The sequence below is a fragment of the Gambusia affinis genome, linkage group LG21, assembly GCF_019740435.1.
Source record: "Gambusia affinis linkage group LG21, SWU_Gaff_1.0, whole genome shotgun sequence".
NCBI lineage: Eukaryota > Metazoa > Chordata > Actinopteri > Cyprinodontiformes > Poeciliidae > Gambusia > Gambusia affinis.
Genome location: NC_057888.1, coordinates 15,972,334 through 15,987,470, shown reverse-complemented (window position 1 = coordinate 15,987,470; position 15,137 = coordinate 15,972,334). Strand labels below are relative to the sequence as shown.

The 15,137-nt window shown below is 38.1% G+C and overlaps 1 protein-coding gene across 6 annotated transcripts in view; it reads right to left on the bottom strand.

Moving 5' to 3' along the window:
* LOC122824031 (vascular cell adhesion protein 1-like) overlaps positions 1-15,137 on the bottom strand; it is a 29,162-nt gene extending 14,025 nt beyond the window's left edge. For 2 of the 6 annotated variants that reach the window (XR_006369439.1, XM_044104198.1), the window contains exons 1-10: positions 15,080-15,136; positions 14,806-14,851; positions 12,488-12,578; positions 11,919-12,296; positions 7,902-8,204; positions 6,141-6,398; positions 5,308-5,610; positions 4,974-5,231; positions 906-1,205; positions 572-829 (exon numbers count right to left, since the gene is read on the bottom strand). Coding sequence is in view for 5 of the 6 variants with exons in the window: in XM_044104198.1 (XP_043960133.1) it covers positions 572-829; positions 906-1,205; positions 4,974-5,231; positions 5,308-5,610; positions 6,141-6,398; positions 7,902-8,204; positions 11,919-12,296; positions 12,488-12,560 (2,131 nt within the window). In the remaining variant the exon portion in view is untranslated. Of the gene's footprint in view, positions 1-571; positions 830-905; positions 1,206-4,973; positions 5,232-5,307; positions 5,611-6,140; positions 6,399-7,901; positions 8,205-11,918; positions 12,297-12,487; positions 12,579-12,761; positions 12,943-14,805; positions 14,852-15,079 lie in introns of all 6 variants that reach the window. The other 4 variants (XM_044104201.1, XM_044104202.1, XM_044104199.1 and 1 more) reach the window with 3 other exon arrangements.

The window sequence follows — 15,137 nt, the reverse complement described above, 5'->3', positions numbered from 1 at the left end:
AGCAATTATCCAATCGGAGGGCTATAACTATTTGCTTAGTTAAATCAAGATAGAGACTTTTATTTTGGCCACGTAATGTATACACACACACACAATATATATATATATATATATATATATATATAAACCAATAAGCCAATATATATATATATATATATATATATATGTGTGTGTATATACATACACACACCTTTCATTTTTACGATGCTGATATTTATAACACCATTTACATATACAGACATAGAAAGGATCAAAAGACCAAATATTGATTTCTGAACTCTTCTGGAGTTAAAACATCAGCATTATTGTTTTTAAATGAATATGAACTTATTTTCTTTGCATTATATGAGGTCTGAAAGAACTGCAATTTTCTGCATAACGACATATTTTCAGTATTTCATAAAATAAAGGAACAATGATCATTTTACTTTAACATATACCTATAAAAAGTAACATCAGAGAAACTGATCATTTTAAGTGGTCTCTTAACTTTTTCCACAGCTGTGTGTACATACATATATAAAGTGGAAGAAATGAAATGATCTTATTAAAAAAACCCAATAAGCCTTACCAAGAAGGTCAATACAGATGCTTTCTGATTTCTCACTACCAATATTATTTGTGGCCATACAGTGGTAGTCTCCTCGCTCATGAGCAATGAACTCCATATTGTAACTTTCTGAGACTTTCCTTAATCCTAATTTATCTTCCTTTAACCACACGAAGTCGGGAGGAGGTTTGGCTCTGCTGGAGCATGTCATGATAACATGTGTACTGTTTAACACCGAATCTGATGGATGGATGGATACTGAGGTGTTTCTAGGAGCATCTGAGGAAAATGAGACAAATAGGAAATTTATTGATCAGAAACAACTGAACCATGACCTACTGACACGATCACTTACAGAGAACATTGAGAGTCACGTTTGTCACAACTGTGTTGTTTTCTCTATTTAAAGGATGACTGGAAGAACAGCTGATGTTGTATCCATCATATTTCTCTGTCAGAGTGATGTTCTTCTGGATTTCACTTGAATATTTAGTTCGGCGTGTCACTGCTTGTCTGAGAGAGTCTTGTCCGAGATTCCAGGTGAGTTCAGGACGAGAGAGTGGACACCCACTTGTAGCTGAGCAGGTAATAGTGACGGTTTGGCCCTCCATCAGTTCACCAGAAGGTATATTGATTACGGGAGTCAAAGGAAGATCTGAAATTTCACATCAGACACAAATAATGTCCTACATGTCACATATTTATGCATGTAAAAAAACATGATTGTTGTGTGTTCAACAATCATGTTTATTGGAACACACAATAAACATGATAGTTGGGTGTTCCAATATGCATTGGAAATATACATATGTAACATAACCACTATGTTTGTTTATTTTCTGAATAAATACATTAAAAAGTAAATGTATCAAACTGTGATGTAGAAGAGTTGCTGTGATTTCATTGTTAAAAATTATTCCGAGTTTCCACTGTTTGTAACTGTTTTGGATGAATCATGATGTTTTCAGGTGTGTGGGAAATTAGTGATTAAATAAAGGGCGTGTGCGTCGGCGCGAAAGGCGCAACCGGAGAGGAAGACGCTCACCGTTAGATCTGTGCAGCGGGACTTTTGACTTGTCTGAACGTTTAAGAACTAGTAAAAAAAAAAAAAAAAAGACATAAAACAGCGAATCAAAGTTCGCCACGTGCCACAGATCGTATCTTAGGAACTGTATCGGTGTTTGCGCCCAGAAAACGCCGCCTGCAAGAGGACGCCACGAGGGAAAGAAAGACGTCCCCGGTGAGATCTGGACTTTACTTTTCTTTTGGGGATTTTTGGCGGTACCACTCATTTTTTCATATCTCTTTTGGGAGAGGTTTTGACGTTTGGATTTTTCATTGTGGATCGGGATTTGGATTAAAACGGGGAAATACATCCAGGACTTTGTTTATTTTGCGAGGATATGGAACTTCTTTGTGGTCAAAAATCTCTTTGACAAAAGGAGGGGAAAATTTTGGACATTTAATTACTTAGGTATTTTGCAGATTCAAAGTGAGTGAAATAAATCTACCATAATTATTTTTTTAAGGAATTTGATATCGATCCATTTATCAAAATTAACTATTGTTATTTTATTATATCGTAATTCTTTTTGAATAAATCATTGTTGCTAAGAATCAGCAAATTTCTTATTGAGTGATTGGGTATTTATTTATTTTTATCAAATTAATGGTGTAGCATATTTTACCTAATTCCTGGACAGATCCCCCTTGATTGTATTGTGAGTCCCGCTTTAAGCCGAATTTTACACATATACTGAACAAAATTATAAACGTAACACGTTTTTGCTCCCATTTTTCATGAGCTGAAGTCAAAGACCAAAAACGTTTTCAATATAACCATTTCGCTCACATATTGTTCACTAATCTGTCTAAATCTGACACTGAGCACTTTGTCTGGCATGTTGGAGAGATGTGATCTTCATGGTTGAATCCCAGTTTTCACTGTTCGGGGCAGACGGATGATAGTGTCTGTTTCATTGTGTGGGTGAATGGTTTGCTGAGGTTAACGTTGTGGATTGAGTGACATATGGTGGAAGCGGGTTTGTGGTATAGGCAGGCGTATGTCAAGGACATTGACCACAGGTGCATTTTATCCAAGGCATTTTGAATGCACAGAGATACCAAGAAGCAATCCTGAGGCCCATTGTTGTGGCATTCATCCACAAACAACGCCTCATATCACAGCATGCTAGTGAACCGTCCCACGTTGAAAGCATCAGTGCACAATTCCTGTAGGCTGAAAACATCCCAGTTTGTGCATGGCCAGCATACTCACCAAACATGTCACCCATTGAACATGGTGAGGATGTTCTGGATCAGTGCATACAACAGCATGTTCCAGTTCATGGAAATATCCATCAGCTTTGAACAGCCGTTAAATGTTGGTCCACTTTATAAAGGCTACAATAAACAATCTGATCAACTCCATGTGAAGGAGATGTGGTGGACACATCTGGTTGGACACATCAGTACTTGGTAGTCACACCAGATACTGACTGTTTTCAGACCCAACAATTAAGCAAACAGCACATTTCAAACTGGTCTTGTAATGTGGCCTGTCTAAGGCACACCTGTGCAGTAATCATTCTGTCTAACTGGTATCTTGATATGCTTGAGAGACGGGATGGATAAATGTTTTGAAAGGAAAAGTGCTCACTGTCACAGATTTAGACATATTAGTGAACAATATTGGAGAGAAATGGTGGTAGAGAAAATATTTTAGATGTTTGAGTTCAGTTCATAAAGAAATGGGAGCAAAAACAAAAGGGTTTTGTTTATATTTTTGGTGATAAAAATATATACACTGCCTGGCCAAAAAAAGTCTCCATCAAGAAAAAGGTCCCAGACTCTGATATTTCACTGGACCACGTTTAGCTTTGATTACATCCAGGTTCATCTTTGGCCTTGTTTCGATAAGTTTCTGCAATGCTTATTGAAACACACAAGATTTATTTCCATCCAGTGTTGGAGTAACTTTTCACCAGGATCTTGCATTTTGATGACGGTAGAGTCTGACCACTGCACAAAGTCTTCTCCAGTACATCCCAAAGATTCTCAATGGAGTTTAGGTCTGGACTCTGTGGTGGACAATCCATGTGTGGAAATGATGCCTCGTGCTCCCTGAACCAGTCTTTCACAAGTCAAACCCAGTGAATCCTGGCATTGTCATCTTTCAATATGCTCATGAATGAGGGAAGAAAAAAACCCATTGAATGACCTGGTCAGTATATTCAGGTAGCCAGATGACCTCATTCTTGGAGCTGATATTGCTGAACCCAGACATGACCAACTGCAGCAACCTCACATTATAGCACTATCTCCACAGGCTTGACAGGAGGCACAAGGCATGATGGGTAATCACTTCACCTGCCCGTCTTCTTGTTGTCAGCTGGAACATAATTGCCAACGAAGCAATTATCCAATCGGAGGGCTATAAATATTTGCTTAGTTAAATCAAGATAGAGACTCTTATTTTGGCCACGTAATGTATACACACATTTATATATATATATATATATATACATACATACATACATACATACACACACCTTTCATTTTTAAGATGCTGATATTTATAACACCATTTACATATACAAACATAAAAACGATCAAAAGACCAAATATTGATTTCTGAACTCTTCTTGTTGGAAGAATCTTATATTATATTATCATTTATTTGCTTTACCTTTATTTTATATTACCATCCACTTATTTATCTTTGGATTTACATTTTAATAATGGGCATTGAGTGTTTCGAAGTGTTTGCAGAAAATCTGGAAGTGGGCTGCTGAGGAGTGAAGAAGGAGGATACCATGAACAAGACATTTTGGAATTGATCACCCAGAGGAACTGCAAATCTATAGTCTTATCTTATGAAATACTATTTGAAGATAGTGTAAATGAGTTATATTCATGTGAGTGTGCAGCTGTTTATGCTCCCCCTTCCTTCAGGGCTGCCCACTGTCTGTAACTAGGGTGTTCCCAATTCTAATAAAAGCAGGAGACTCAGTTGAAGATTCAGAACATAGGCCGAAATCTGTAACTGTGTTCAACTGTGTTCTCCCTGCATGTAAAACTAAATTCTGACTCTTGTCTCTTCTTTGTGTCTAGGTAATTTAGACCTAACACTTCTTGAGTTAAAACATCAGCATCATTGTTTCTAAATGAATATGAACTTATTTTCTTTGCATTATATGAGGTCTGAAAGAACTGCAATTTTCTGCATGAATGACATATTTTCAGTATTTCATAAAATAAAGGAACAATGATCATTTTACTTTAACAAATACCTATAAAAAGTAAAATCAGAGAAACTGATCATTTTAAGTGGTCTCTTAACTTTTTCCACAGCTGTGTGTACATACATATATAAAGTGGAAGAAATGAAATTATCTCATTAAAAAAAACCAATAAGCCTTACCGTAGAGGTCAATACAGAAGAGATCCGTTAGCAGATAACCCATTTCATTTCTAGCATAACAGTAAAATTCTGCTTGTTCAGTAGCATCGTACCAATGGTCTTTTTCTGAAGGGGTTGTTTCGTTCATCCCGGGTCCGTAATACACCCACCTAACCGTGGGAGGAGGGTTGCCATTGCTGGTGCACACCCCGCTCACTACAGAATTTTTACGCACCAATTGTGATGGATGGACGGATACTGAGATGTTTGTAGGAGCATCTGAGGAAAATGAGACAAATATGAACTTTATTGATCAGAAACAACTGAACCATGACCTACTGACACAATCACTTACAGAGAACATTGAGAGTCACGTTTGTCACAACTATGTTTCTTTGTCCATTAAAAGGATGTCTGGAAGAACAGCTGATGTTGGATCTATCATGTTTGTCTGTCAGAGTGATGCTCTTCTGGATTTTTCTTGTAAAGGTTCCATCTGCGTTTTCCTCTGTTTGTTCGTGAGAGTCTTCTTGGAGATTCCAGGTGAGTTCAGGAAGTGAGTTTTTACAGGGAGTTGAAGCTGAGCAGGTTATAGTGACAGTTTTGCCCTCCTTCAGTGTACCAGGAGGTATTGTAATTTTGGGAGTCACAGGAGCACCTGAAATTTCACATCAGACACAGATAATGTCCTACATGTGTCACACATTTATGCATGTAAAAAAAACATGATTGTTGTGTGTACATATACTGAAGAAAATTATAAACGTAACACGTTTTTGCTCCCATTTTTCATGAAAATATCCATCAGCTTTGAACAGCCGTTAAATGTCAGTCCACTTTTTAAAGGAATGGACCATCACTCCACAAGCCACAACCAACAAGCTGTTAGACTCTATGTGAAGGAGATGTGTTGCGCTGCGAGAGTGAAATGGTGGTCACACCAGATACTGACTGGTCCTCAGACACCCCCCGATTAAGTAAGCAAACAGCACATTTTAAACTCGTCTTTTAATGTGGTCTTCCTAAGACACAGCTGTAATCATTCTGTCTAACCAGTATCTTGATATGCCACTATATATATATATATATATATATATATATATATATATATGTATATATATATATATATATATATATATGAAATGGATAGAAATGAAATGATCTTTTTAAGAAAACTACATGCATTACCAATGATGTCAACACAGATGGTTTCCGATTCCTCTCTACCAAGCGTATTTTGGGCCTCACACTCATAGGCTTCTTGAAGAGAAGCACTGAAGCTGTAAGCCTGCTCCGAAGACTCTTTAATGAATCTTTGTCTCTCCTTCCTGAACCAGGAGAAGCTGGGTGGAGGTTTGGCTCTGCTGGAGCAGCTCAACTCCACCCTGCTACCTACTGACACCAAAGCTGATGGACTGATGGATGCTGAGGTGTTTCTAGGAGCATCTGAGGAAAATGAGACGATATATTTACTTTACACAGGTAGGCTGCTAAAATTGTACTTGAAAGAACATTCAAAGTGCGTTTAATCAACATCACTATCATGTGAGTTAGACATTAAGTTTGCTGCAGTGCTTTAAAATCTTTATAACTTGTTTTCCCTTTAGATTACATTAAAACTTGTGAAACGCTGCGACTCAGAATCTCCAAAAGATACTTAAATTCTGCATTTTTTAATCACCATGAAACATTCAAAACATGCCTAAATAAATGTCATTAAATTGACCAGTAATATGTCTTTTAATAACTCGAAAAGTTTTGTTTTCTACTTCAACAGAGAATATTTTTGCATGAAGAATAAAGGCATTAAAATTACACTATTTTTCAAAGATCATAGTGAAATCCTAAATTAATTTACATAGATGAGTTCATTGCAAAGACTTAACTTAGCATTTGCTAGCATTTTCAGAGAGAGCTTACAAAGACGAGCCGGCTCTTTTGACTCCCAAACGTCTCTTAATTTATCATCATCTGCAGCCCCACATAGTAATATAACTTGGGAGACAGGAATGTTTTATATGACATATCATTTTGCATTCAACTAAGGCTTCTTATACCCTGTATAAGAAGCCTTAGACTTCCTTAATTTTATATATTTGTTCTGTTATGAAAACAGACATGCTAACTTCTGCATAATAATTTAATCAAACTTTCAATAAAAAAATACAAACAAGCAAACAAACAAAATATGGTAAACAAATTAACTGAACAGACCCACAACAATAATGTATTATTACAAAATATTTTTAATCTACAGCCAAATGCTCCTTTGCTTATAGGTATCAGCTACATTTATGGGTTTTTGCAGCACATTCTCAACCTCAGCGCTATCTATTGACTGAGGGTATTGACTCTCCTGTCTGTCCCCCTCTCTGTTTTCATATAATGTTATGTGCCTATATCCTCACACGTGATTGGCACAATGCTGCTGTGCTAATCAAAATAAAGTTATGCCTTGAGCCGAGCAGAATCCACTCAGTGGAGCCACTTAAAGTGTGAGAGTGAAGCAGGCAAAGGGAAAAGGTCGGGAGATGGCTCTCTCTCTCTCTCTTTTTTTTCTCGCTCTGTCTCTACCTTTCCTGTGGAGTACTCAATGACCTGCTGTCTTTGTAGCCTTCCCTCATAATTAAGAAGGGAAGGCTACAGTGAGGAGTTGGCTCCAATCGTACACTTCAAAAAGCCGACTCCAAGAGACGAAATGCTCACAACAGACCCATCATCTCTAATAGAAAAGAATGCGGATGACAATTATGACATTTATAAGTAGGTTCTGACAAAGATGATCTCACCATGCATACTGTAGGCCTGCTGTCTATGATTATGTAAGATGCACACCCAGATAGACATTGGTTGTGTTGCCTAGATTTAAATATCACAATCTTTTTTATTGTGAGTTGATCAAGTAAATGGACTAAACATGAACCATGATGTGCTGACAGGATCACTTACATAAAACATTGAGAAGCTTTGTTGACTCTGCCTGTTTGAATCCGTTTCTCACAGGATATCTAGCAGTGCAGTTGATGGTGTATCCATCATGCTCGTCTGACAAAGTGATGCTCTCCTGGAGTTTACTTGTCAAGGTTCCATCAGTACTTTTCTCTATTTGTCTGCGAGAGTCTTTTTTGAGGTTCCAGGTGAGTTCAGGAGGTGAGAGTAAACAGGGTGTATAAGCTGAGCAGGTTATTGTGACAGATTGATGCTCCCTCAGATTACGTCCAGAAACAACAATAATGGGAGTCCAAGGAGAATCTGTGGTTTCATATCAGAAATGTCAGAAGGTGAAACACAACAGAAAATACAGTTTTGCTTATTTGGACATTATACCTACAACTACAACACCATTTTACTCATCAACAAGTTTATAATTCCATGAAACCTTGCCTTTATTGACCTGTTATTTATTGACCTTTGCCCACTCCGCCATGACAACTACCAATGTGCTCCTTTAAAGCTATTAAAAAAACAGTAGCTTTAAAGGAGCCCTTATATCTCTTCTGTTTAGTTGACTTGAGTTTAAAAGTGGTCATAGGATGCTGTGTGGTTGGCTGCACAAACAGGCAAGGATGCAAAGCAAACTTGTCACTTTATCTTATAACTTGTAGTGAGGAAAGATACGGCGGTGCTGGACAGCAGCCGTCAATCATAATGACTGTCAGCCCTCAGTGTAACTGCGAATTTGAGGTGAACATTTTTTTACAAGGTAAGAAGACTAGCGTTCATAATCTTTAGAAGCAAGTATGATTAGAAAGATATCAAATATCTCATTAAGGAGAATGTACTCGTTCAACCGTCAGTAACCATGGAGATAATGCCGCACTGTCATGTAGACTAACATGTATGGTAAAAACTCTTCTTTTGTGTGTTTTTAAGGATGCTCCAGTATAAGGGGAAATGTGTGTAACGTTTACAGGCAAACTGGCTTGACTCGAACAAGAAGAAGCCATGAAAAAACTGGGAAAAGCAACTTGGGCAGACCAGTTCACTTCAAACGTCCGTCATGGTGCCTCGAATGATTAAGTGACGTTGTTGTAAAGGATCAATGACGAACTTTTGTAAAGGTAAATGAGAAAAGTATATGAGAATGGCACCTTTTTAGTGAAGGGCGTCAGCAGAGAAGGGAGGGTCTATTATGGTGCTAAACTTTGTGCTGGGGATGACTAAGCTGTTCATGTGAATGTAGTGGAGAGAATGTGTTGGTGATGATCCCCCCAGAAAAGTGATTTTCCCAGGGCGTCAAAGACAACTATGCTGACATAGTGTAAATTACAGTCGGCTGAGACTGTACTCAATATTAACAATTCTCTAAATTGTAATGTTTAATGATTTCGGCTCTAAAATCTTAGTTTTACTTTCAGTCTGGGAATACACAAGATAATCTGCAAACCTTAATTTAAGTAAATAACCTTGGTAAAATGAACATGCTTCAAAAAAATACTTCTCCATATCATTTATTTCTACGCAGTTACTTGTCACACTGAACACAGAGCTTCACAAACTTCTGCTAGTGTGGGTGAAAGCAATCTGTTCCACAGTTTAACCTGGCAGCCTGCCTTCAAAACAATACACAGAGAAAACCTGACCCACACGTCACAGCACCCCGCCTGCAGCCGCTGGCTGTGTTAGTGTGTCTAACGCTAGACAATGAGAAGGACAAATTAACCCACGAGCATGCACTAGACTGTTGCTCTACTCTTAAGAGTAAAATGTGAGCTAGTGGTTTACATTCCTGTATGTATCCATTGGAGGTAGACCTTGTATTGACTCCTAACAGAGTCAGGAAGTCAAGAAAATGAGTGAAGAATTGTTGTGAAATGGTCATGCTTATGCATTCTCATTAAGATTCTAGCTGCAAGGTGGAGTCTTAAAAAATGTTGCTTCTGGTATTCACACCTACAACCAAATGGCAATGCTGCAGATGTTCATTGTCTTCCAATCCACAAGCTATCTCTGGTGTTAGAAAATAAATAAAATGTGACTGAGTGGAACCTTCTGAGATACAACTGGAAATCAATCCCCAATCAGGAAAAAAGAAGGGACCACTATAAATGTTGCTATCCTGTAAACAAATGAGACATCTTGGAGGCATTTTTTGTGTGTGTGAGTTTTTTTTCTCTGCAGATATTTTTATAAAATTGTCAAGGACAGTAAGGCAGATAATTTGTGATAAGCACTGTGGTGTTTGGACCAGAAGTTATTATAATAACTCCGGTCGAAGACAAACCTTTATTGTTTTTAATATTGCTCAATGTATTGAAGTCTCTGCATTAGATTAATGCGTTGAAAACTAAAAGTGTCATCATTTTACGTACGACCTAATCAGCTAAAAAAATCTACGAGTAACAGTTTGTGAATTCATGTAAAGTTAACAACGTCGATGAATTCAGCGTTAGATTTAAATCAGAAATAGATAAATGAAAGAGAAAACAGTAAAAGAGAATCTTGGTTGAAGGATGACTTGGAGTATAAACTCTAGAATTAGTGATTGTTAAAATGAAGAACAGAGGTGATAAGCTGATGTCCTCCAGCTGGGAGGGAGCAGCAGTCTAGAGGAAAAATTTACCAAACCAACCAAAAATACTCAAAATATCAAAACCAAAACAAAAATTGTTTGGAGAGTTATTGAAACTGAATTCTCTTACACTTCATACAAAATATTGCTTTTTTTATGTGCTATTGACTTCAATACTAACTGTGACATTATGCTTAGGGCTTGGTTTTAGGTTTTGTAACCCCAAACAACTTTGTCACTGGTAGAGCTGATAATATTGTAGTAAATATGTCATTCTTTACATCAGTTTAGGTTCAGTTCATGCATCACATTTCTCTGCTTACAGTTTTTGTCAACAGTCTTTTGGTGCATATCTATATCTGATTTGCAATTTGTTTATATCTAATATTTTATTTTGCTGACATTTTCTAATCAGACTGCATATGCAGCATTGATTTTTGAGTAATTCTGGTCACATTTGCAAATTCATCATTTTACCACATAACTACAGCTAAAATACACTCACTGGCCACTTTATTAGGTACACCTGTTCAACTGCTCATTAACACAAAAGTCCAACCAGTCAATCACATGCATTTAGGCATTAAGTTGGCAATCTGCTGCAGTTCAAAGCAAATATCAGAATGGGGAAGAAAGGTGATTTAAGTGACTTCGAACGTGGCATGGTTGTTGGTGCCAGACGGGCCGAACTGAGTATTTCAGAAACTGCTAATCTACTGGGACTTTCATGCACAGCCATCTCTGGGATTTACAGAGAATGGTAAGATAAAGAGAAAATATCCAGTGAGCGGGACCGTTCTGTGGGTGCAAATGCCTTGTTGATGCCAGAGGTGAGAGGAGAATGGCCAGACTGGTTCGAGCTGACAGAACGGCAACACTAACTCAAATAACCCCCTGTTACAACTGAGGTATGCAGGAGAGCAAAAAATTTGCCTGGTCTGATGAGTCTCAATTTCTGCTGTGACATTCGGATGGTAGGGTCAGAATTTGTCATCGACATCATCACAGAATGGATCCGTCTTTCCTTGTATCAGCGGGTCAGGTGGTGCAGTGGTGTGGAGGATATTTTCCTGGCACACTTTGGGCCCATTGGTACCAAATGAGCATCGTGTCAAGTTACGCCACAGCCTACCTGAGTATTGTTGCTGACCATGTCTGTCCCTTTACGACCACAGTGTACACATCTTCTGATGGCTGCTTCCGTCAGGATAACGCTCCATGTCATAAACATCACAGATGTGCAACCGACAAATCTGCAGCAACTGCGTGATGCTATAATGTCCACATGGACCACATTCTCTGAGGAATGTCTCCAGTACCTTGTTGAATCTATGCTACAAAGGATTAAGACAGTTCTGAAGGCGAAAGGGTTCCCAAGACATCACTAGCAAGGCGTACCTAATGAAGTGACTGGTGAGTGTATATTACACAGCAATAAGAAACAGCTCTCTTACCGTTAACTGTCAACGTAAAAGGATCATCACAAAATGTTGCTGTCGTGGCCCCGTTCTCAATTCTTAAGAAGTACTTGTCTGTATGATCTGCTGTTAAATCAGGAATCCGAGTGCTGCAGTTTTTCGCTGTCAGATCTCCAGTTATTTCCATTTGATGGGTGTTAATTGACCCACTGCTGTTAAATATAAGTTCCGTTGCTCCCTCATGATGTGACGCCTTATTTTTCATCCAGATTCCGAAAATGGGTTTGCTGATGTCAAATCCTGGCAAAGTATCAAATCTACATGGGATTTCCACACAAGATCCAATCAGAGCTTCAATCTCAGGGGGTGTATGCATGTGCTGGGTTAGAGAACTACCGCAATGAGCCAAAGCACCTGTAAAACAGATAAATTATGAAAATAACATGGAGAAAAATCATCCTGTTGAGAAAGTTCATGATCCACAAACTCCAGTTCATCTCCATGTAACATGTGGATCCTTTGAACCACATTGGAGTCAAATATTTCAGACTAGAAGTGATTTATGTGACGTCTCCAAATAAAAGAGAGTGAACAAACAAACTCACCTGGAAGAAAGAAGACAAGCAGTAAATTACTGACTATCAGGATGTTGTTAGACGGGTGACAGAGCTTCTTCATCTCTCTGACTGGAACAACCTAGAGATGAGATTCATATTTTTAAAGCAGCCTTGTGATAAAATCACAGCTTACATGATTAAAAGGCAGACATTAAATTTTTGAAAAATATTTCACAATTGTTTCATATCATTAAAATGATTCTGCAACACAATTAAAGTCAGAAAACGTACATAATGATAAATTAAATCAACACAGACTTACCAAAGGAGCTGCAGATGAATCAGAACCAGTTTAGATTAAAATAAACTGAATGTATTTTAATTGATCAACAGCAGGTCAGACCACCACCTTCTGTGTTTCAAAGTAAATCTGATGGATATGCAACCTTTCTCTGTTCGTCGTAGGTCCATTAGGTTGACTTCACAACACATATTCAAGCTGGCTGTGTTTATCATATAAAGCAGGGGTCACCAACCTTTTTAAGACTGGGAGCTACTTCATGGGTACAGAGTAATACGAAGGGCTACTTGTTTGATGCAGACATAAATATTCTTGGCTCAGCCTCTATGACAATAATTCATACATGTACATATGATTACATGCTGCCCGATCATATTAATGTTAGGGACTACTGAGTACCTTGAAATTTTCCTTTAAATAAATAAAAAAAAAGAAAAGAAAAGAATAGTTATTGTTTTATTATCAAACCCTCTTTACTATCAGCAAAATTGTGGAGAAAATAAACATCTTTTGTGTCAAAAGATATGATACACACAGCTGTGTACGGTCTCTGAGGGTTGCCAAAGCCGAAATTCAGTTTGCCTTTGTTTATTTCACGGGTTGGCGTTTTTCTGTAAGCTAGAAATGAACGAGTGGAGTTCGAACCTCCCGTAGTTCTAAGATTCCGCCTGAGCTTTTTACAATGTGCGGTTCGGGCGGGTCGCGGGTTTATTAGCTTTTTTTGTGGTTTCGCGAACTGAACAGCTGACGGGTCACCCGCTGGCTGACAACAGCAGATGTCCAGAAAAAAAAAAAAAAGGTCCGACAGATCGGAGGGCAGCACAAAACTATCACCGCACCTGACCTGCAGGAGCACAACCACCTCCCCAATGCGTAAAAATCTGCACAAACCTAAACCACAAGAGACATTTTTTTTCAGACGATGCTAAATAATAAAGACATAGAAGCGAAGCCTATATACCGTACCACCGTGGTTCACGGAGAGAGGGGAGTGTTGATCGCAGGGTCAGGTGGTGTCAGACGTCCAGAGGATGAGAAGGTGAAGCAGCAATATTTGCTTTATTTCTACTCTACTTTGGCTAGATTAAATTGTTTAGCTCGCAGTCTCAGCGCGACGCTCAGGAAGAGCGGCGGATGTCAGCCGACAGGTGACCCATCAGCTCTCCAGTTCGGGAAACATCTAAGAAGCTCATAAACCGACGACCCGGCAGAACCGCACACGGTAAAAAGCTCCGCTTGGATCCAAACGACCGCTCTTACAATTACGAGAGGTTCAAACTCCTGTCGTTCATCTTTATCTTATAGAAAAAGCGTCAAGCCGGCAAATAAATAAAAAGTAAACGGACCAAAAAGATTTAGGCTTTGGGTAACCTTTGAGCCCCAAAGACTCACACAGATGTGCGCTATACGTACAAAATGTTTTGGCACAAAAATCCCCCCCCCCACAATTTTGTTAATAGTAAAGATGGTTAAATAATAAAAAATCCAGAAATTATTTTTTTCTCTTTCTACTTAAAGGAAAATCTCAAGGTTCGCAGAGAATGTACAGCTGCAGGCGCTACTGCCCTCCGTTAATATCCTGCAGGCGTCTGCGCAGTTCTGAACTTTAACCGTAGGAAAGAGTTTTATTCATAAACGTTTATTTTAAACGGTTTTTTTTTATCATCTCCTTTTTTAAAACTCTAAATATAAACAAATGTTATTACTTCAATGTAAAAAGATTAAATTCAATAATTTCTTTGGCAGTGCTCCCTAATGACAAAGGCTATTTTTAGAACTTGCTCCGCGGACGACTGACAAGGTTCCCTCCCGCGACCGTGTGTAAACGTTGGTGGTTAACGTCAGACCAGCAGTTTGTGCCACAAAGTCACAGACAGTAGGCTTACTGTGATCGTATAGTGGGATTTAAAATAAATTTACATAAAATATCGACATAGCTAACCTTTTCTTTAATACAAATGTCAATATGCAACTTTACTAGATGGAGAATACACACATTTATATTTAAAAACTAACACACAACTGGCAACTGAAATGCTACTTTGTATCAGAAATTGAGGCATACTTAACAAGAGAGAAGGTCAAGCTGGTGGTTAACATCAGTCCAGCCCCTAGACATTAAATAAAAGTACAATAAATAACCCAAATTGTTCCTAATGTACAGATAACAGTTAACAGTTGTAAATGTAAAGATAGCTAAAATGTGCAATATTATTTATGAAAACAGCTAAAATATATACAAACCATGACAAAACATCAAACACTGTATATGATTAAATTTGTCTAACATACATGTTAAAACATAGTAAAGAAAGCACAGAGCTGATCTTAATACATACCAGAGTTAAAGATGGTAAAAGGGAACTGGCCTACTGTTACTGGTTGCTATGGTAACTA